The 23,382-nt window shown below is 37.5% G+C and overlaps 2 protein-coding genes across 5 annotated transcripts in view; both read right to left on the bottom strand.

The window, feature by feature from the left end:
* RFX7 (regulatory factor X7) overlaps nucleotides 1-23,382 on the bottom strand; it is a 141,378-nt gene that overhangs the window by 109,735 nt on the left and 8,261 nt on the right. The window lies entirely within an intron of this gene.
* LOC110129732 (large ribosomal subunit protein eL42-like) lies at nucleotides 8,977-23,381 on the bottom strand. The gene has a single exon (XM_020881245.2). The coding sequence runs from the start codon at nucleotides 9,400-9,402 to the stop codon at nucleotides 9,082-9,084; it is 321 nt and encodes a 106-aa protein (XP_020736904.2). The 5' UTR covers nucleotides 9,403-23,381; the 3' UTR covers nucleotides 8,977-9,081.

Genomic DNA, 23,382 nt, shown 5'->3' with positions numbered 1-23,382 from the left:
TTGTGTTTACTGTACTTGGAATTTATTTACCACCACAGGTCTGTGGATTTTTATCAAATTGGACGTCTTTCAACTATTATGATTTCCAAATATCTTCCTATTCCAGCCTCTTCAATCGCTCTTCTCTTTTTGGGACTTCACCACCAGTCAACATTGGCCCATGGATCACTGAGGTTTGCTCATTTTTTCCCTCTTCTTGTCTCTCCATGCTCCAGTTTACTCAAGCTTTCTTCTGTAGGTTTCCAATTTGCCCTTAAATATACTCAGTGACTTTTTCATTTCAGATACTGAATTTTCTGTTCTAGGTTTTTCTTTTTATAATTACTTAAACTTCTACTTCTGTTGAGATTCCCTTTCTGTACACATGGATGATGCCCATCTTTTCCTTTAAATCCTTGAAGATACTTACCAGAGATAATTTTTAAATATGCCTGCTAATGCCACATCTTTGTCATCTATGGGTCTGTTCCTATTGTTTTATCCTCTAGAGATGAGTTGCATTCTCCTTCTTCATATGTCTAGTAATTTTTTAAATAACTGGACATTGTGGATACTATGCCATGGAGTGTCTGAAGTTCCTTCAAAGTATGTTTTATTCTGGCAGGAAGTTAATGTACTGGCAACTCAACCTGATTCTGTTGAAGTGTAGTTTAACCTTTGTTAGAACAGGTCTAGAATAGCCCTTACTCTATGGGTAGAATAGCCCTCATCCTAAAACATAAAATTTTCTGGGGTTTCCACTAATGCCCAAGGTGCTCAGCAAGGTCTTTCCACCTTGGCTGGTTGAAATTCTCTCAGCACCATGTGACCTTCAGAATCTCCTGTTGACTTAAAGGTCCTAGTAGCTGTTCTCTGAAAAAAGACGTGTCCTGCACATGTGGAATTCACTAATCAGTTGAAGGATCCGACAACCCCTGTGGGAACTCTTAAAGCTCTTTCTCTAAGTAGCTCCTTCCTTTCTAGTACCCCCAATTCCGGCTGTTTCAGCAGCCATGCGTGTCAATCACTGTTTCTACCATCTCAACAAATCTCTTGTCTCTGTGTCAGCTCTACTTCCCTGAGCTGTACTCTAGAAAGTCAGAGCAAGCTCACCTCCTGAGTTTTCCTTTTCTTCAGGATTACAGCCCTCAGCAAAAAACAATCCAATTAAAAACTGAGCAGAAGACCTGAATTAATATTTTCACCCAAAAAAGACATTACAGATGCTCAACAGACACATGAAAAGATACACACCACCACTCATCATCAGGGAAATGCAAATCAAAACCACAGTGAGTTATCACCCCATACCTGTTAGGATGGCTATTATCAAAAAGACAAGAAATAACAAGTGTTATCAGAGATGTGGATAAAAAGGAAACCTGTGCACTGTTGATGAATGTAAACAGGCACGCTATGGAAAACAGTATGGAGGTTCCTGAAGAAATTAAGAAGAGAACTACCATATGATCCACCAATCCTACTGCTCAGTCTTTATCCAAAGAAAACAAAAACACTAATTCAAAATATATATTCACCCTTAAGTTCACTGCAGCATTATTTACAACAGCCAAGTTATGGAAGAAAACCTAAGTGTCCACTGATAGATACAAAGAAACGGTGGTATACGTGTATACATAATTTACCAGCATATCACTTAGTATATATATATTTATTTATTGTTGTGTATATATAATTTACCATCATATCACCAGGAAAGCCCCTACCAGCATATCACTTAGTGTATATATATATTTTTAAATTTATTGTTGTGTATATATAATTTACCATCATATCACCAGGAAAGCCCCTACCAGCATATCACTTAGTGTATATATATATATATTTAAATTTATTGTTGTGTATATATAATTTACCATCATATCACCAGGAAAGCCCCTACCAGCATATCACTTAGTGTGTGTGTATATATATATATACACACACACACATATATTTTATTTATTGTTTATGTCTCCCACAACTACAATACAAACTTTATGAAAGCAGACTTTTTTTTTTTTTACTATTTTGTTTCCTGCTTTAAGCCCAGAGTTCTAAAAGAATCCTTGCCTAACAACAGGCACTTACTAATATTTGTTAAATTAATGAATTATTATATGAATATTAAAGGACACAATATACAATATGATTTCAACTAGACCAAAACAAACAAAAATTATTTATAGGAAAAAAGGATCAAAAGAAACATGTTTATAAGGTTTTTGTAATTAATATTACCTGCTTTTAAAATTTTTAAAATGATCTTTTTAAAAAAGACAATGCACTTAGATTACATATCAAACAAGAATAAATGCATATAAGCAAAAAAGAACTAAAACATCTTTCTGACTAGTGATTTAATCTGTGACAAATTATTATTTACATCAATTTAAGACCATAAATATTTGCTAACATTGCACTGCGGGAGATACAAAGATGAACGGATAAGATATGGTTGTTGCCCATCAGGGGACCAACGTCTATTGGGGAAGAAAGACATACACAGTAAAAAAAAAATATGGTACAAGCAAACTGTGCTAATTGCTATACTGGAAGTAACAGGTAAAATGGGGGAAAATAAACATTGGAAAGAACACAGTAAACGGGGGTGGCCTAACTATGGTCTTGAAAACTGTCTCTGAATATGCAGAGGGAAAAAGGAAGTCAAAACCAAGGCAGAGATGGAAGACTATATTACAGACCTATTACAGAACAGCATGAACTGCAAAACACCTATCAGGTAAGGGGCACATGGCAAGCCTATCTTCCAGGGCTAGACATATAAGCTAAATGTGTCATACAGTAGGACCTAACACAGGATGTGGTGGGCCATATTGTGAAATCAAAGAAACTGAAGGTATTCACATTAAAATTTCTATAAAATTTTACAAAAAGCATTGTGTTAGTCCCAATAACAGAGATACTGTGTAAGAGAAAAGAAGACAGAGAAGATAAGCTGGAAACAAATTAGGAAGTGTTTAAACTTGATCCTGTAAGCAATATTTTAAAAGGAACATTTTTTTAAAGTAAAGCAAGCACACACTTCAGAGAGGCTAGAAAGTATATCTTAAAAAATAAATTACTTTGAAAATCACCCACACCACCACTCACAACATTATGAAAGGCATTTTGGTGTGTTCCCTCATTCTCTCTTCTAAGATAAGGTTTGTGTGTGGGTGTGTGTGTATGCATGTGTTTGTATGTTTGGTTATGTTTGTGACATTGTGTAACTATACTGCTTTTTTAAAATTTCACTAAGACTCTACCAAATGTTGTATTCACTTATTCTCCTCAACCGTTTTTAATGGGAGCATACCACTGAAATTTTATTCTGTTCTGTTTGGGTTTTAATCTAGACTATGAGGTAAGGAAAATTACTAAGCTTTTTGTTTTTTATCTTAAATAGCAAAATCTTTTTTAGTTTCTTCTGAGATGTCTTCTACTACTTCTAACAGGAACACATCTTTCATGCCACATGAATTAATTTCTATTTTGTCCTAGTCTTTTAATCATTCCATTTTTTTCTTTTCATTCAACCATTTACTCATCTGTAATGTGTTAATGACTGCTCTGAGGTGAGGCTTTAAATTTGAGCAATTACACTAACATAATTTCTTAAATAGTCCTCCTGCTCATTTGTGATGCCCTTATCATGTGTCTGTACTATAACTGAAATAAAAAACTTGATTATGATTCTAAATCTTGAAAAATATAAATGACAGTAACAAAAAACTTATTATTAAATGTAACAGTTTTATATTTGGAACTCAGCAGATAAACAGCTGCAATCCAAACAGCCAAATATTACAGGTCCAAAATACAAAATTTTTTAATCTGCCACAATCACTCCAAAGCTTTTTCATCTCTTTAAATTATCACAAAGATTAAACACATGTAACCTCAGTTATATATTCAAATAGCAAACACAGTGCAACACTGACATCCCAGAACCATTTCCTATAAAACTGAATTTCCCCAGCTGGGTTTTAGTTATAGTCCCTCACTGTTCTTTGTCTTCATCCAGAAAAGCAACTGTCTGAGCAAAATCTAAACTCTTCATATTGCATTGCCAATGGTGGAATACAACTTCCCACTTACTTAAAAAAAAAAAAAAAAAGATTTTAAACAGCTACAGAGAACATATTATTTAAATAAAGCAAGACTAAGCTGCATATCTACCCAAATAGGTTGAAATTTTAGACAATTCACAACATTTCACATCTCACTTCAGGAGTCAAGTATCCCAAAATGCCCGTTTGTCAATTCCTATCTGTCTTCAACTGGTGGGAACTTGGTAGCCTTATATATGGAGACTAAAGCAAGAAAGCAATCAGCCAAGCATGGTCCTTCCCTTCTGTTAAACTCGCCTGCTGACTCACACCTTCTCTACAGTACATTAGTAAATAATTTTGCATAATCTTTTCCACAGCAAAGGTTCATCACATCTTTTCTTTAAAAATCTGATTAGGGACTCCTTGGCAGCCCAATGGTTAATACTCTGTGCTTCTACATATAGATGGCTAATAAACATATGAAAAAAATGCACAACATCACTTATTATTAGAGACATGCAAATCTAAACTACAATGAGGTATCACCTCACACCAGTCAGAAAGGCCACCATTAAAAATTTTACAAACAATAGATGTTGGAAAGGGTATGGAGAAAAGGGAACCCCCTTGCACTGTTGGTGTGAATGTAAACCAATACAGCCACTACGGAGAACAGCATGGTGATGTTAAAAAACTAGGAATAAAACTACCATATAACCCAGCAATCGTACTACTAGGCATATACCCTGAGAAATCCATAATTCTAAAGGACACATGTAACCCAATGTTCACTGCAGCACAATTTACAATAGCCAGGACACGGAAGCAACCTAGATGTCTGTTGACAGATGAATGGATGAAGTTGTGGTACACATACGGAACATTACTCAACCATAGAAAGGAATGAATCTGAGTCAGTTCTAGTGAGGTAGATGGACCTAGAGCCTGTTATACACAGTGAAGTAAGTCAGAAAAACAAATACATTAATGCATATACATGGAAGCTAGAAAAATGGTACTGATGAACATATTTGCAGGGCAGGAACAGAGACTCTAACACAGATTTATGGACACAGCGGGGGAAGAAGAGGGTGGGACAAATTCTGAGAGCAACACTGAAACATATACATTCCCAGATGTAAAACAGCTAATGGGAAGTTTCTGTACAACACAGGGAGCTCAGTCGGGTGCTCTGTGACAACCTGAAGGGATAGGGTGGGAGGGAGGGAGGTTTAAGAGGGAGGGGACGTGTTTACACCTATGGCTGATTCATGGTGATGTATGGCAGAAACCAATACCACACTGTAAAGCAACTATCCTCCAAATGAAAAAAAAAAAAGATTCTGCACTTCCACCGCAAGGGGCATGGATTCCACCCCTGGTCGGGCTACTAAGATCCCAAATACAGGGTGTCGAGGCCAAAGAGAAAAAGGATAAAAACCTGACGAGGCTTCAACAGAAAATAAAGCTATCAACTTCTCAGATTCTAAATTTAAGAAGACACACAATTTTAACAAATTACACAGATGAGTTTTTCCTTTTATGATGGGGAGAGAAAGGTAAGAGACAGGAAAAAAAGTAAAAGAAGAGGGGGAAAAAGAAAAGAATAAGAACAAAACAATAAAAAAGGTAGGGAGAATGGAGAAAAATTGAGGGAGACAAAGAGGTTCCAAATTAGTTGTTATGAATACCTTGTACTATACTAATATAAGAACTGTGAGGAAATTATTTCTCTTCACAAATTACTGGAAATTATCTCATCTTATTTTATATGAAATGATCTACATTTATAAAACAGAAGTCTAAAGAAGTAAATGTAATAATTGACCAATACAAATATTCTGGGGCCACAGAGAGTCTGACTGAAGAAATGACTAGAAGAAGTGAGGAACTGGTGATTATAAAAATTAAGAAGAAGTGGAGAACAGACATCCAACATTACTTATCCTGAGGGAAATCAACTAGAGCAGGATAGAGAGCAGGGAATAGCTCTGGGAAGAGTGATAAACAGATGTTACAGGCCGACTGCAGAGGTAAGACTGGGAGAAAAAAGAAAATGATGAAAGAAACTGAGAATGAAAACCCAGACATAAATGAGCTAGAAGCAAAAATGGAGCAAGAAGGTAATATAGAGAGAAAACACACACTGTGTTAAGACCTGCTATTTCACATAACAAAAGTGTGACCCTGATACACTGGACCCATGAGAGCTGGACCATAAAAAAGGCTGAGCACTGAAGATCTGATGCTTTCGAATTGTGGTGCTGCAGAAGACTCTTGAGAGTCCCTTGCACAGCAGGGAGATCAAACTGTCAATCCTAAAGGAAATTAACCCTGAATATTCATTGGAAGGACTGATGCTAAAGCTAAAGCTCTAATACTTTGGTCACCTGATGTAAACAGTCCACTCATTGGAAAAGACTCTGATGCTGGGCAAGACTGAAGGCAACAGGAGAAGGGGATGACAGAGGATGAGATGTTTAGATAGCATCACTGACTCAGTGGACATGAATCTGAGCAAACTCTGGGAGACAGCAGATGACAGAGAAGAGCGGCATGCTTCAGCCCATGGGGTGGCAAAGAGTCAGACACGACTTAGCGACCAAACGAAAACAACAAATTCAAATCCATACCCAAAGATTTCCTTATCATTATGGCATATATGATATACAGAATGAAAAGCTAAAAGTGGCTGAGCACATACTGCATGAAACCCTCCAGAGAGGAAGAGCATAAAAACAAGACTGCAGCCCCAACAAAAGTGGCACCCAACACTGGGACTGGATAAGCATGATGAACCACAAGCTAGGAACAAAGAGAGTTTTCTTAATATTTGGAGGTTCCTCAGATCCATCTTACATAGGAGAAACTGTTTTGGAATTCTCTGTTTTAAAAACAAAACAAAACAAAACTCTAAAAATCCCCAAGCAATCAACAGTGAATAAAAACTTCGTTACTCTGCAAGGGAGAAAAAAAAAAAGTGATCAGAAAGATTTTTTAAAGAATTGAGAGAGACATAAAAACTTAAGTGTCTAGTTAATCTTGCATTCCCTGGAAATGTCCTTCGAGAAAGACACATAACCCCAGAATTAAGCCTTAAGAATCACCACTAAGTGCACAGGTTGTTGATATGCTAGACCTCCCCTCATACCGATAAATACATTCAGGCTGTACTAATCTGACATGCCATCATTTCCAGAGGTTAAAAATAAAGAAGTGGGCAGTGACACCACAAAGTCATTTTTTTTCTCCTCCCCAATAAGAAATTTAACAAATTTCTATTAAGAGCACCTAATACTTCCTCACAATAAAACATAATATAATATACATATACATACATATATGTGTGTATATATATATACATGTATATATTTATATGCACATACTATCACACTGAGGAAAAAGAGAATATGTTGGTGAGTTTCAGAAAAATGTTTCATGCTTCATGCTAAAAAACACCAACTTGAGATTATACAAACCAATCTGAATTGATAAAATGATTTAATTTTGGTAATGCTGTCAATATTAATACTAAATTAGACATTCAAAAAGGTCATCTCTAAACAGAAATTTAAAATGAGTTAATATTTTCATACTGCTGAAAATGGTTTATCAAGAAAAAAGATTTTTAATGACAAAAATATTAAACTTGCCGTTTTTATTTACAACTTCACACTTAGTAATTTATAACTTAAAAGATGACATGAAAAAAAAAAAGATGACATGAAAGGTAGAGAGTGGAAGGTGGGAGGAGGAAGAGGAGGAAAATGGCACCAGACCTCTGACTGAAGTCTAAAGAAGTTCAGTGCATAGCTGTTGAGTCAGGTCCTATATGATGCATGCATTTACTGCACTCAGGAAATATTTCTGAGAGGTACAGTCCCTGGCTTCATGGTGCTAATATTCTAACAAAGGAAACTATGGAGTTTTTTATTATTTTACTACAACTGTAATGCCTGGTAACTAGAATTAGAACCTAAGATGAGAGTGATTATGGACCTGATTTACCTTAAATATTCAGGAAAGATTATTTCCTTCTGGGATTACTGAGTTGAGTTCTGAAGGATAAGTAGAAATGTACCAAGCAGGTTCCAGAGCTGGGAAAGCAGTGGAGCAGTGAGCCTTTTAAAGCATCAGTAGGGTCATGTCACCCCTCTGCTAAGAGCCTTCCATCTCACTCAGAGGGAAAACCTAAGTCTTAGTGCTTACTAGGCCTGCAAGGCCCTACCCAAATCTGCATCCCCTCTATCTCTGATCTCACTTGCACACCCTGAGGCACTATCAACACTTGGCCTTCTTGGGGTGGCGTTCTCACAACACGTATTTGCTGTTCCCTCAGCCTGGAAAACTTCCTTCAAATATGGTTCCTTCTATTACAGTACAGTAATTCAGTAATTAGAATCAGGAAGTAATCCAAATTCTCTGTGTAAACTGATTACGTGTTAAACTGAAAAGCTCTTTGAATTTTATTGTGGTTAAAAAATAACAGGCAACACATACTGAGTACTTACCATGTGCCGGATTCCATACTCAGTGTTTCACATGGGTTATCTTATTTAATCTTCACTACAATACTAGCAGGTAAACACTATTACTGTTTTCATTTTACTGATTAAGGAGAAAACTTCAAAAGGTTATATGACTTAAGTGGCAAACCAGGCAACTAGTTTCAGAATATCATATAATGATTTATACCACCGCACTGGACTGCCTCTTTGTGATTCTGATTATTTTCACTTTAAAACTGTTAAATATGTAGGATTTTAAAGGTAAAAGTTTTTCTATTTTGTAAGTTTTTATGCCCAGCATAGAAATTTTCTAACCATCTTAGAGAGAAAATTAATTTAGGATAGTACAATTACCTCATTTGTTCAAAAATATGTTAAAGAAAAAAGTGACAACTGACACATTGTGCTTTATAATTACACATAAAATAGTGATCTTTTTTTTTTTTTAAGGATATCACTGTATTTATTCTCATTCAGGAAATTTTTCTATAATTTCAACATTTTCCTCTCAAAACATAAGAACAAAAGAATCCCAAATCTTAGAACTGGATCACTTGGCCCTTTCTCTTCTTATCTCCTCGGAGTTCAAAATGCTTGCACCTCTTAATGGCCAGCATCCTCTTGGATCTGCAGCTGGGCTCAACACATTCAAGTCTCAGCACTATCTTCTTTGTGGTTTCTGCCTTCTTCCGGAAAATTGGCTTGGTTTGCCCACCACAGCCACTGTGCTTCCGATCACAGCGCCTCTTTCCCTGGGCATACAGGGAATCTTTGCCCTTCTTATACTGGGTTACTTTGTGCAGCTGATGCTTTCCACACTTCTTACAGAAAGTCCTTCGGGTTTTAGGGACATTGACCATCTTTGCAGTAGAGGTGTCTTCGCGGAGACCCGACGTCCACGTTCCTGCCTTGCTCTAGTGATGTCTTAAATGTGTGCCATAACAAGACTCACACAAGTATTTCACCAGTTATGATGAAGCTCAAAGCAATACTTAGACAAATACCTAAAGTACTGAAAGACTGGTCCATAGAGGATGAAGACAAGCAAAGACTGCAGAGAAAAAGAGTAGAGACAAATGCAACTTCATCTCTGAGTTTTTAGAAACCCATGTCCTACCGTTAAGTATCTATCAACATATAAAACAAAACTACTACCTCAAATGCTCCTACTGCCTTTGACCCTTCAGAATTACAATTAGAGAAACAATCTTTCTACTTCTAGTCAATATAGTTCATTTGTCAGTTGCTTAAAAAAATTAAAACATCTAAAATTAGATCATGGTGATTGAAAACTCTGCAAATATACTAAAACCACTGAACTGTATACTTAAAACAGATGACCTTAACAGTATGCAAATTATCTCATTAAAGCTATTTAAAAATCAGAATAAAATTAGAATCTACACAAGAAATGTTCAATAATTTATTATAAAATTAATTTTAAATGGAGAATATTAAATAGTTTATAGACAAAATTGAGCACAAAACAAGGCCACGCTCCCTTGAGCTCTACCACTTAAATTGCTCACCTTTTGCTTGTAACTTTTACAGCAAAGTTTCTTGAATTTAGTGTTACAACATATTCCTGAGATATTTTACAAGTAATTGGTTACTAAAGGATAAAGTACTAAAGTATAAGAAAGATAATACTTGTAGACAATATACATTTGGCGCTTGTTTTTTTTTTTTCATTTATTTTTATTAGTTGGAGGCTAATTACTTTACATCATTACAGTAATTTTTGTCATACATTGAAATGAATTAGCCATGGATTTACATGTATTCCCCATCCTGATCCCCCCTCCCACCTCCCTCTCCACCCGATCCCTCTGGGTCTTCCCAGTGCACCAGGCCTGAGCACTTGTCTCATGCACCCAACCTGGGCTGGTGATCTGTTTCACCCTAGATAATATACATGTTTCAATGCTGTTCTCTTGAAACATCCCACCCTTGGCGCTTGTTTTTAAATCTACTCTGACAGCTTCTGTCTTTTAATTGGTGTATTTAGAATATTCACATTTAAAGTGACCGATGCAGTTGAATTAATATGTACCATTTGTAACTGTTTACTATTCATTGCCCTTTTCTTTTCTTTTCTTGGTCTTCTCCACTTTCTCCCTTCTTTGGTTCTTCTTTCAAGTATTTTATATGATTCTATTTCCTATACTCTCTTGGTGAATCAATTATACTTCCTTTGTAAATCTATTTACTGGTTACCCTAGGCAACCTTTATGACTACTCTAAGTTCACTTACAAGTAACACTATACCACTTGAGTTAGTGCAAGTACATTCTAAGAGTATTCCTGTTCTTCCCTTCTGTCCCTTGTAACATGATTGTCATTCATTACACTTATCCACAGCTATAATCACCAAACACATTATTTTGAACTATTAGTCATTAAATCAATTAAGGAAAAATAAAATATTTTATTTAAACTTAATTTATTACTTCTCACTCTTTCTATCTTTATGCAGACCTGAGTGTCTGGTCTGTATCACGTTCCTTCTCCTTCAAGGACTTCTTTTAACATTTCCTAAAAAGCAGATCCTCTCATTTTTGTTGGTCTGAGAAAGCTTTTATTTCTCCTTCACTTTTGGAGGATCATTCCACTGGAAACAGAATTCCAATTTTCTTCTTTCAGTGCTAAATATTTTACTCTACTCTGTTGGTTGCTTGCTTATTCGGTTTCTGAAGAGAAGTCTGATGTAATGATGCAATTCTTACTTTTGTTCCTCTGTAGGTAAGGTGGTTATTTTCCTCTGACTTCTTTCAAGATATCCTCTTTGTATTTAATTTTCTGCAGTTGAACATAATATGTTTAGGTGTAGATATTAGGTGTGGGGCTTCCCTGATAGCTCAGTTGGTAAAGAATCTGCCTGCGATGCAGGAGACCCCGGTTTGATTCCTGGGTTGGGAAGAGCCGCTGGAGAAGGGATAGGCTACCCACTCCAGTATTCTTGGGCTTCCCTTGTGGCTCAGCTGGTAAAGAATCCGCCTACAATGTGGGAGACCTGGGTTCGATCCCTGAGTTAAGACGAACCACTGGAGAAGGGAACAGCTATCCACTCCAGTATTCTGGTCTGGAGAATTCCATGGAGGGTACAGTCTATGGGATCACAGAGTTGGACATGACTGAGCGACTTTCACTTTCACTTTCATTAGGTGTAGATATTTTTGTTACTTATCTGGCTTGGTACTCTGAGCTTCCTGGATCTGAGGTATGGTACCTGTCATTAACTGGGAAAATTCTGCCATTAAAAAGTTCAAATATTTTTTTCTGTTCCTTTTTTTCTTTCTTCTTCTGGTATTCCAACTACACGTTACATTTTCCATAATCATCCCACAGTCTCAGATATTCTGTTACATCTTTTTTTTATTCTTTCTTCCACCTTGCATTTTGGTTTTTGTGGTTTTTTTTTTTTTTGCATCTTGGTTTTGGAAATTTCTATTTATGTATCTTCACACTCACTGATTCTTTCCTCAGTCATGTCCAGTCAGTCTACTGATGGACCCATCAAAGGCATTCTCCATTTCTGTTACAGTATTTTTGACTTCTAGCATTTCCTTTTGGTTCTTTCTTTGAGTTTCCACCTCTCTGCTTACATTACCCATATGTTCTTGCATGCTGTTCGCTTTTTCCATTAGCACCCTTAGCATATTAATCTAGTGTTTTTAAATTCAGTCTGATAATCCCAAAATCTGTATCATGTGAGAGTCTGATTCTGATGCTTGGTTTACCTCTTCAGATAGTGGCTTTTGCCTTTTAGTATGCCTTACAATTTTTTGTTGAAAGACAGACATGATGATATTGGTGAAAGTAACTGACATAGCTCCTTACTGTGAGGTTTTATGTGCATCTGGCTAGAGGTTAGATTGCATTAATTTGCCACTGCTGTGGTGTCTGAAGCTAAAATTTTCTCTAACATACTTGTTTTTGTCTCCCGTGTTGTCTTTAAGAGTACCTATAATAAGGTACTTATTAAATAAGGTCTGAGGCTTACAGTTGTTTTAGCTTTAATCCCATTATTATACAGAAGCACTACTGATGTGGTAAAATTGCGGGGCGGATTCTATTGGCCTATGATTAGGTCTCAGGTATTTTAGTGGGCTTGAGTGGGGTTATTTCCCTTCTCCCACATGGAAGACTAGAGGGGACTAGAGTTGGGTATTTTCTTTCCCTCTGGTCAATTAACCTTTAGTAAGTGGCTCAGTGGTAAAGAATCCACCTGCCAATGCAGGACTCATGGGCTCAATCCCTGGATTAGGTAGATCCCCTGGAGAAGGAAATAGCAACCCACTCAGTATTCTTGCCTGGGAAATCCCATGGACAGAGGAGTCTGGCAGGCTACAGTCCATGGGGGTCACAAAAGAGTTGGACACAACTTAGGGACTAAACAACAACAAAGTCTCAGGTGGTTAGCTCTGGTAAAAGCTTCCCTTGAGGCAAGTCTTGTTAAAGAGAACAGAGAGCTCTGGACGTATTTCAAAACAGCTACTCTTCCCCTTCTTTTATTCTTGTTGTGACAACAGGAATGAAGACTTTCAAACTCTTTATGTGTTAGACCAGAAACCAAAAGTAAATAAACTTTATCATCATCACTGGGAGCTGAGGTAAGACTATAACTGAAACATAACTCTCATTAGCATTCTATTATGATTTGCATATAATCCTGGTTTTACCCAAGGTAGAATTATAAGACAATTAATACCTAACTACTGTCCATTCTTTGTCAATGTAAGACAGTGAAGATTTAAAACGGTTATCTGTATTCCTTGCACAGTTTTCTCAGGTAGCACTGGTATACAGGGTCTACAAACTACTGCCCAAGAGCCAAATCCTGCCAGCAGGGAGATAAATTTGGCCATACCCATTCATTTATATATTATTGATGGCACTTTCCTAATACAGTGGCAGGGTAATGTAGTTGCAACAGAGATCTAGGTACTACAAAGTAGAAAATATTTAGTATTTGGCCCTTGGGAGCAAAACCTTGCTGACTCCTGTATTATACATCTCCTATTTTCTTGCACACGTGGTCCCTGCATTGTGTCTGTGGGTGTTTGAGTCTTTTAATTGTCAACCAGGGCTGAGTACGATGATGACTAAGCACTATCTGTTTCATTTTTATTCATCAATTCATCACTGAAACTGAAGATTTCGACTTAGTGGAAATCTTTTGCAACACACAGTAAATGATGCTATAGCAGAATTATATTCAAATATTATGAAAACTAAAATAAAGGAGCTACTAACACTTCCTGAGGTACTCAAGAATTGAGAATACTAAAGCTCTGCCACAGAGACTTGGGCTTAATATTTTATCAGAAGATACCCCCTGTAAGCCAGTGACTCTCTAACCTTAGTACCTATCACCCAAAAGGTTACTAAAACAGATTGCTGGTCATACCCCTAGAGTTTGTTACAGTAAATATGAGGTAGAGCCCCCAAATTTACAGCTCTACCAAGTCCCCAGGTGATGCTAGTATAACCACAATTTGACAATCACTGTTCTAACACACCAAGTTCAATTCAGTCAGTCGTGTCCGACTCTTTGTGACCCCATGAACCGTAGCACACCAGGCTTCCCTGTCTATCACCAACTACCTAAGCGTGCTTAAACTCATGTCCACAGAGTTGGTGACGCCATCCAACCATCTCATCCTCTGTTGACCCCTTTTCCTCCTGCTTTCAATCTTTCCCAGATTCAGGGTCTTTTCCAGTGAGTCAGATCTTCGCACCAGGTAGCCAAATTAATGGAGTTTCAGCTTCAGCATCAATCCTTCCAATGAATATTCAGGACTGATTTCCTTTAGGATGGACTGGTTGGATCTGGCAGTCTAAGGGACTCTCAAGAGTCCTCAACACTACAGTTCATAAGCATCAAGTCTTTGGCACTCAGCTTTCTTTATAGTCCAACTCTCATATCCATACATGACTACTAGAAAAACCATAGCTTTGACTTACTACTTTGTCGGCAAAGTAATATCTCTGCCTTTTAATATGCTCTCTAGGTTGGTTATAACTTTTTCCTCCAAAGAGCAAGCGTCTTTTAATTTCATGGCTGCAGTCACCATCTGCAGTGATTTTGGAGCCCAAGAAAATAGTCTGTCACTGTTTCGTTTCCTCATCTATTTTCCATGAAGTGATGGGACCGGATGCCATGATCTTTGTTTTTTGAATGTTGAGTTTTAACCCAGCTTTTTCACTCTCCTCTTTCACTTTCATCAAGATGCTCTTTACTTCCTCTTTGCGTTCTGCCATAAGGGTGGTGTCATCTGCATATCTGAGGTTATTGATATTTCTCCTGGCAATCTTGATTCCAGCTTGTGCTTCATCCAGCCCAGCATTTCACATGATGTACACGGAATATAAGTTAAATAAGCAGGGTGATGATACATAGCCTTGATGTACTCCTTTCGCCATCTGGAACCAGTCTGTTCATGTGTAGTTCTAACTGTGGCTTTGTGACCTGCATACAGGTTTCTCAAAGGCAGGTCAAGTGGCCTGGTATTCCCATCTCTTTAAGAATTTTCCACAATTTGTTGTGATCCACAGTCAAAGGCTTTGGAGTAGTCAATAAAGCAGATATTTTTCTGGAACTCTCTTGCTTTTTCTATGATCCAACGGATGTTGGCAATTTGATCTTTGTTTCCTCTACCTTTTCTAAAACCAGCTTGAATATCACTTGGAGAATTTTGAGCATTACTTTGCTAGCGTGTGATTTGAGCACAACTGTGCAGTAGTTTGAACATTCTTTGGTGTTGCCTTCCTTTGGGATTGGGATGAAAACTGACCTTTTCCAGTCCTGTGGCCACTGCTGAGTTTTCCAAATTTGCTGGCATATTGACTGCAGCACTTTAACAGCATCATCTTTGAGGATTTGAAATAGCTCAACTGGAATTCCATCACCTCCACTAGCTTCGTTCATAGTGATGCTTTCTAAGGCCCACTTGACTTCACAATCCAAGATGTCTGGCTCTGAGCGAGTGATCACACCATCGTGGTTATCTGGGTCATTAAGATCTTTATTGTACAGTTCTTCTGTGTATTCTTGCCACCTCTTCTTACTGTCTTCTGCTTCTGTTAGGTCCATACCATTTCTGTCCTTTATTGTGTTCATCTTTGCATGAAATGTTCCCTTGGTATCTCTAATTTTCCTGAAGAGGTCTCTAGTTTTTCCCATTCTATTGTTTTACTCTATTTCTTTGCGCTGATCACTTTGGAAGGCTTTCTTGTCTCTCCTTTCTATTCTTTGGAACTCTGCATTCAGATCGATGTATCTTTCCTTTTCTCCTTTGCCTTTTGCTTCTCTTCTCTTCTCTGCTCAACAAACCAAGTAGCATCATATAAATGCAATTTTAAAGCTTAAGGGGTCTTAAGATGGTAACGATAACCCTATATGCAAAACAGAAAAAGAGACAGATGTACAGAAGAGACTTTTGGACTCTGTGGGAGAAGGTGAGGGTGGGATGTTCTGAGAGAATAGCATTGAAACAAGTATACTGTCAAGGGTGAAACAGGTCATCAGCCCAGGTTGGATGCATGAGACAAGTGCTCAGGGCTGGTGCACTGGGAAGACCCAGAGGGATGGGATGGAGAGGGAGGCGGGAGGGGGCAGCAAGATGGGGAACACATGTGAATCCATGGCTGATTCATGTCAATGTATGGCAAAAACCACTACAATATTGTAAAGTAATTAGCCTTCAACTAAAAAAAAAAAAAAAAAAAGATAAACTAGTTGCTGTACCTCTCTGAAAGAATATCAGACCACATAAACAGAAAAGGTTCTATGTCAGATAAACAGGCTCAGCAGAGTAGCCTGTTTATGAATTGCGAACACTTCAGGTCCTCAGAATTATTTTCCTATTTTGGTCATTCCCTCCTTTATTCCCAGTTAAATCCACCTCCCTTCAGTTACTTGCCCTCACTCACAGGTTTCCTTTGCTGTCTTTGGGTCTTAGCTATGACTCAGCAAGTTACTTTTGCTTTGGGTCTTGGCCTCTACAATAAACTGGTCAAATCTTTCACCAGGACCAAACTTAAAAGAAGCTATCTCCAGGGAGATAGCTTTAATGTCAAGGGGGTCTTCAAAAGTCCAACTTGATCTCTTGGGAACTAAGCTGGGACACAGCTGCTCAGTCCAGAAAACCTTAACTAAATGCAGTTGACCTCTGAACAATGCAGAGGTCAAGGATACCTACCCTCGTGCAATCAAAAACCTGAGTAAATGTTTACACAGTCACACTAAGTATCTGTGCTTCTATATCCACGGATTCAAACAACCATGGGGTGTAGTACCATATCATGCATTTATTGAAAAAATTCCACATGAATGTAGACCTGCCCAGTTTATACCCAAGTTGTTCAAGGGTCAATTCTACTATGTACACTGATCCATGAAAGGCTGCTTAACTATGCAGTAGTCACCTGCTCCGTATTTTCTGTTAAATAATTTTATTTATTTATTTTTGGCTGTGCTGTCTTCATTGCTGCTCAGGCTTTTCTTTAGTTGTGGCAAGCAGAAGCTACTCTCCAGTTGCGGTGCGCAGGCTTCTCACTGAGGTGTCTTCTCTTGTTGCAGAGTGTGGGCTCTACGGCGTGAGGGCTTCAGCAGTTGTAGCTCCTGGGCTCTAGAGAACAGGCTCAACAGTTGTGGCAAATGTGGCTTAGTTGTTCCACAGCATGTAGGAGCTTCCTGGATCAGGGATTGAACTTGTGTCTCCTGAACCGGCAGGAGGATTCTTTACCACTGAGTCACCAGGGAAGTTCTGCTCAGCACTTTTTAAATGAGATATTTAAATGAGTATATCTCACTTGGGATATACAGTTTTTAAAATCTAAATATAGTAAAAAATATTTGACCAGTAGAACTGAAACTCAAAATGCATGATTTTTTCCAGTTTCACCAATATAATTTAAAAAAAAACCAACTGATATAATGCCTCTACTATATAAAATGCAGCATGAGTTTAGTAACTTCTTTGGGGTGAAAATTAAGACATTAAATATATCAAATACAGAAACATTAATATGTAGAAAAAAACAAATTATCTTTAAGAATATAGTAAACAAAATGGTATGCAATAGTACCTACTGTCACATGAGAAATACAAAGATGCAAAAGATGTTGCCCTTAGCTTCAAAGAACTTGTTCTTTATTAAAACAGCATAGGCAAGACTCCCTTGGTGGTCTCGTGGTTAAGAATTCACCATCCAATGCAGGGGATGTGGGTTCAATCCCTGGTCTGGGAGCTGACAGTCCACACACTACAGGGCAACTAAGCCTGCACACTACAAGAGAAACCCACACACCACAGCCAGAGAAAGCCCACACAAGGCAAGAAGACCTATAATAATAATAATAAATAAATGGCATAGGAAAATAATAATAATAATAAATAGCATAGGAAAAAATAACACTGATTGCTAAATTGTACAGACCTCAATACATGAGATCAAGAAAAAGCATACGTGGACTAGAGTAAAGAATGATGAATTCTTTACAATGACTTGAGATATGACTTCAAGCTAGTTGAAATGTGATTAAGCAGGATTTGGACACAGGGGAGTAGAGATTCTAGAAAAGATACAAAGCAGGACCACAAGATATAAGGCAAATAGAAAAGTGCCTCCTGCACTGAAGTGGATCAAATGCTTGCAAACAGTAAGGAACAGTGTTGGATGGATTGTACAGGGCTAGATTACACAGGCTTTTGTTTTTTTCTTTAATATTTATTTGGCTGAATTGAGCCTTAGTTGTGGCACATGCGCTCTCTCTTGCAGCATGCCAGCTTCTCTCCAGTTGTGGCACTCGGGCTCAGTAGTTGAAGCGCATGAGCTTAGTTGTCCCAAGGCATGTGGGATGTTAGTTCCTTGATTAGGGATCAAACCTATGTCCTCTGCAATGGGTGGTGGATTCTTAACCACTGGACCACCAGAGAAGTCCCTACACAGGCCTTTGAAACCTTACAAACACTCAGACATGATACAGCAGGCAAGATGAAATTACTATAGGTTTTAGAAGGGAACTACATTAAAAAAGATGTTTCAGAAGACTTACTTTGGCAGCAATATATAGCATACTTGAGTCGGGGGGAAAGGCTAGGGGCAGAGAACAGCTATTTTGCTGATGTAATAATCCAGGAATGAGATGGTAAAGCACTTAGCTATGAGCCTGGCAGTAGAAATAGGAAGATAGGGAAAAACTTAAGTGACAAGGCAAACTTGGCAACAAGTTAAAATTCTGGGTAAGGGATAAGAGAGCAAAGTCAAATATGAAACCAATACTGCTAGCCTGACAGAATAAGGGAACAGTGATACCTACTACCAAAGGACTAGAGTAACTGGAAAGGAAAGCAAATTGAAGTGACAAGGCATCATAGCACAGAAGAAGGGTTAGCGTGAATAGGCCAAGTTTAAGATGACACTGGGGGCAACCTGTACTCTGGCGAATGAATGAGTAGATGTGGTTAGAGCTGTCTGGTCAGCCTATTTCTTGACTTTAGCAAAGACATAAAAAGAGAAAAAGAATGCATGGCTGAGAAATAAGTGGTTGGATATTCATAATTAAAAAGCATCTAGAGGAAAGACACAGAAAAGATAAAATATTAATCAGAAGAAGTAATGTCCCCAAATCAGAGATCCTATATCCTTGCTCATGGAATCCCTAATGCCTGGCCTCTGAGTAGCTGATCCAAAGGTGACTCTCAAAAATGAATGAATGAAAATTTCCCACATATGAAGGAATCTTAATAATAAGAAGAAAAGAAAAGAGAAAAATGAAAAATAAAGATTCAAAAAAAGGTCACTGAATTGGCAAAGGAGAGCAGGAAGCCAGATTGCAGGAATTAAAAAGGGTAAAACAGAGAAAAGATCTGAAGGAAAGATAGCAGCAAGAGGCAACAGGGGTAGACAAAGGGCATTATTTTATTTGTTTGGATATTTTTTCAAACTAAAAATACTTGCTCATTTTTAAAAATTTGGAGAAAATAACAAAGCGGGGGGCGGGGGGGAATCACACATTGTTCCACCACTTAAGTGCAGGCACAGTTAACGCATTAAAAATATATGTTCAAACTTAATCCACCAAAACTTTGAGTGGGCTTGCATATCATACAATGGAATACCTAAGGGACTGAAGGAAGGTAAAGGGATAAGGAAATAGTAAGACTGCCTAGCAATGATTACTAGATTTCTCAAATCCTTTCTTAGTAGTCAGAAAATCAGTACTTCTCTGCTATATTTGTGTTCATCATTCCAAGTAAAGATCTCTGAATATTTGTTAATAATTTATGTTATTCTTTCTTTAAAATGAGCATTTACATTCTTCATTTACCTAATTACTTTTTTCTTACAACTATGAATCAGCTCCTTAGGTTTTTCAGAGATCAACTGTTTGTTTTACTGCAAAACCTCCAACGTTGCTTGCTGCTGACTTAAGGAAGTCCTAACCATGTATGGAGAAGGCAATGGCAACCCACTCCAGTATTTTTGCCTGGAAAATAAGTCACAGAAAAAGCAGCCTTTGGAAAAGAACAGTTTGATGATGCTGACAGAAAGGGGGTATGTGTTAAAAAACAAATTCCCTAAATATATGGACACACATGAATCCAAAGGGGAAAGAAAACTGCCTCCAATAATAGAAAAGTATATAGATAAAGGTGCCAAGATATAGGAGCCAAGATACAGGCTGAATGAGATACATGAGGGACCCTACATTAAATATTCTAATCCTCTTCATGAAGTGGCATCATTCACTGAGTCAATTCAGGATACACAGTTCCTTGCCAAGACTGCTATCAGAACAGTTCTGGTCCTCTGGCCCAGCTCCACCCACCTTCATCCTTTTCTTCTCTATTATTACTTTATATTATTGTTTCTACCTTTGTGCATTAAAATTTAGATGAGAGGATTGTGACCGGTGAAAACCCACTTTTCAGTCAAGCAAATTTTGTCCTAAGCTATTTTCCTCTAATTAGTCTCATTACTGGCAAGGCTTACTTTCATCAACAATTAATTCCTGATAGTGGGAATAAAGATCTCCCAGTAAGCAAACTGTTAAATGTATTTGGATCAAAAAGCCCATCCTTTGATTTTCTGTTAAGGCCACGATCCTGCATTTTGCCAATAAAACTATTATGTCCTCACTGAATCTCTCATTCATCTAAATTCTGTATTTGTTTCTACCACCGATTACATCATCACTGCATTCACAAAATCTAACCTTTATTAAATTCAATCTTGCTGCATACGACTACACACAGGGTGAATATGAGGCAGAGCCAGCATCTCACTGCTTTTTAATCTTCGTAGGCCTGTATGTGGGCTTCCCTGGTGATGTAGACAGTAAAGAATCTGCTTGCCATACAGCAGACCCAGGTTCCATCCCTAGGTCAGGAAGATCCCCTGGAGAAAGGTATGGCAACCCACTCCAGTACTCTTGTCTGGAGAATCCATGGACAGAACAGCCTGGTGGGCTACCATCCATGGGGTCGTAAAGAGTCGCACATGACTGAGTCACTAACACTTGCTTATGCCAGTATGTACTAGACATTAAAATAAATGGGCATTGAATTGATTATGTAAACATAGGAAAGGTGTTGATTTTTCTCACTTTTTTGAAACTTGTGTGTACAGAATTTGCCCAAACAATGCTTGCTAATGTCTTCTGCTTTAGAAAAAGGGATCATGCATTTAATAATCTGACAGTTAATTTTTTGATCATAGATTGCTTTTACACAAATGCAAATTAATAAATCTAATGAATGCAATCAAAGTAAAGAAGTATTCACTTACATTTAACTGAAGCATCTTGTTCTAATACATTTCCCAACCTCCCAGAAGCACCAGCTTTGTTTCAAGGAAGATATTACTGAAGTGACATTCTTATCCAATTACATTTTAAAAATATTATGTATATTGCAACACAACAGCAAGTTCTTGGCTATTCCATATACAAACAGTCTTTTACTGTCACACTGTAAACCACTTATTATACAGTGGTTGCTCTGTTTCAGGTATATCCAGTCTCTGAATTCCTATAAACTTTACATATTGGAAAATGAGAATATGTCATTTAAATTCAGTAAAAGTTCACTAAAATGGATTTATCTCAGGTAAGGCCAGTCTAAATTAATGAAAAAAATTAATTTATACACCTTAGAACATTGCTCCTGAGGAGCTAGGAGAAGCTTCATGGAAGCAGTGGCACATGGGTTGGATCTTAAAAGTTAAAATGCATCATAAGAAAAACGAAACGGGTTTTTAAGGTAGCATGTAAAAAAACCTGCACAGACCTAAGCAGAGAAATAAGACAATAAAAGCAAAGATAAGTGTTATGGGTAATACAAACTGAAGTAGCCACTTAATATAGTAACTCCCTGTTCCCATCTTAAAGCTACCTGGCAGTAAAAGATGATCAAACTAGGCAAGTCACAGAAAAATAAAAGGACAAGAAAAGAATGAAAAACATAAACCCAAGTGTTCTCCATGCTTAGCTTGTATCTTAAAACCAGACATCAAAGCTGGCAACCCTCCCATAAAGCTCCAGGGACCACCCTCCAAGATAACCAATAGTTCTGATACTTTACCTATAATCGAGCTCAAATTCTAAAAATCACAGATTTCAGAAAGAAAAGGGGTGGTAATTATAGGCATATTACCATCACTTCCTATTCCCATGCCCTTGGTAAGCAACACTCATCAATCAGACTTGTAGCATTTGCAAGTTCAAGTCAATTTGAACCTTGTGTCACAATGAGTGTAAACGTATCTTTTGCTATCTGAACCCTTCCTATTCAAATCCAGACCAGGAATGAGTTTGGGTAATTTTTTTTTTGAGATAAAGCTATTTGGAGGAGATGGTATTTCATAGCATATGGACTTTTGCTTCCCCAAATTCCAAAATATAACAGATTGGAATCTGTCACTCTGACCTCTCACTCTCTGAATCAAGAAATCAAATAGTGTGCAAATAGCAAGGAATATATCTGGATGTTTTCTGTTTGTTCTAAGATATAAAACCTTACCTCCCACACATTCTTCTAATATATATAGGAGCTCCTGTAATAGATGCCTGATAGAGGTGCATAATTAGGTAAACTTCATTGTTTTCTATTTCCTCTTACAAATAGGAAGTATACAGTCCATGAAACAGAAAAAAGTAAATGTCTCAAGAAAGAGAAATTAAATCATGTTTTAAAATTTGTATTCATGTAAGATAAGGTTAAGTGTTAACTATCTTAACCTCAGAGTCAGCAATCGAGTGCATTAAGGCTTATTGTTCCTTGTTTAATATTCTGCCCAGGACAGGGAAAGTCTTCCTCCTATTGGTCCATACCGCTCATCTTTAACCTGAACTCTTAGAACTCTCAAGGAAGCAGATGAGAAAACAACCAAAAAGACCAAATGCAGAGAGACTGATGGAAAAGGAGGCACTGGACCAAGTGGTCTAGTTTGGTCAAAGTATCTTATTGTCTTGTACTTTATAGTACTTATAAAGAACACTCCGTCACAACTATGAATTATAATGTCTACCCTTGATGAATAAAGCTGTGAAGCTCAACTCAACACTCAACTAACTATTCTGAAGGGAATACACAGCTTTCTCATTTACATAACCAAATTTACAATATAACACTCACCACTGCCTTAAAATATTACTACAGGAAAAAAAGTTCCTATGAGGTGCTTATAAGTATTGAACACCTCTTTATAAATAAAACAATCACACAAACAACCTCCTAGTGCAATCTCTTAACCAACAACCAGTAAACTCCCCAACAACAGGGAGTATTACATAGTCTTACATATTTTTGCATAATCAACAACAGCTCTTA

Source organism: Odocoileus virginianus, chromosome 6 (genome assembly GCF_023699985.2).
Source record: "Odocoileus virginianus isolate 20LAN1187 ecotype Illinois chromosome 6, Ovbor_1.2, whole genome shotgun sequence".
Lineage (NCBI taxonomy): Eukaryota > Metazoa > Chordata > Mammalia > Artiodactyla > Cervidae > Odocoileus > Odocoileus virginianus.
The sequence above is the reverse complement of the archived record's forward strand: the minus strand, read 5'-3'. Positions and strand labels throughout refer to the sequence as shown.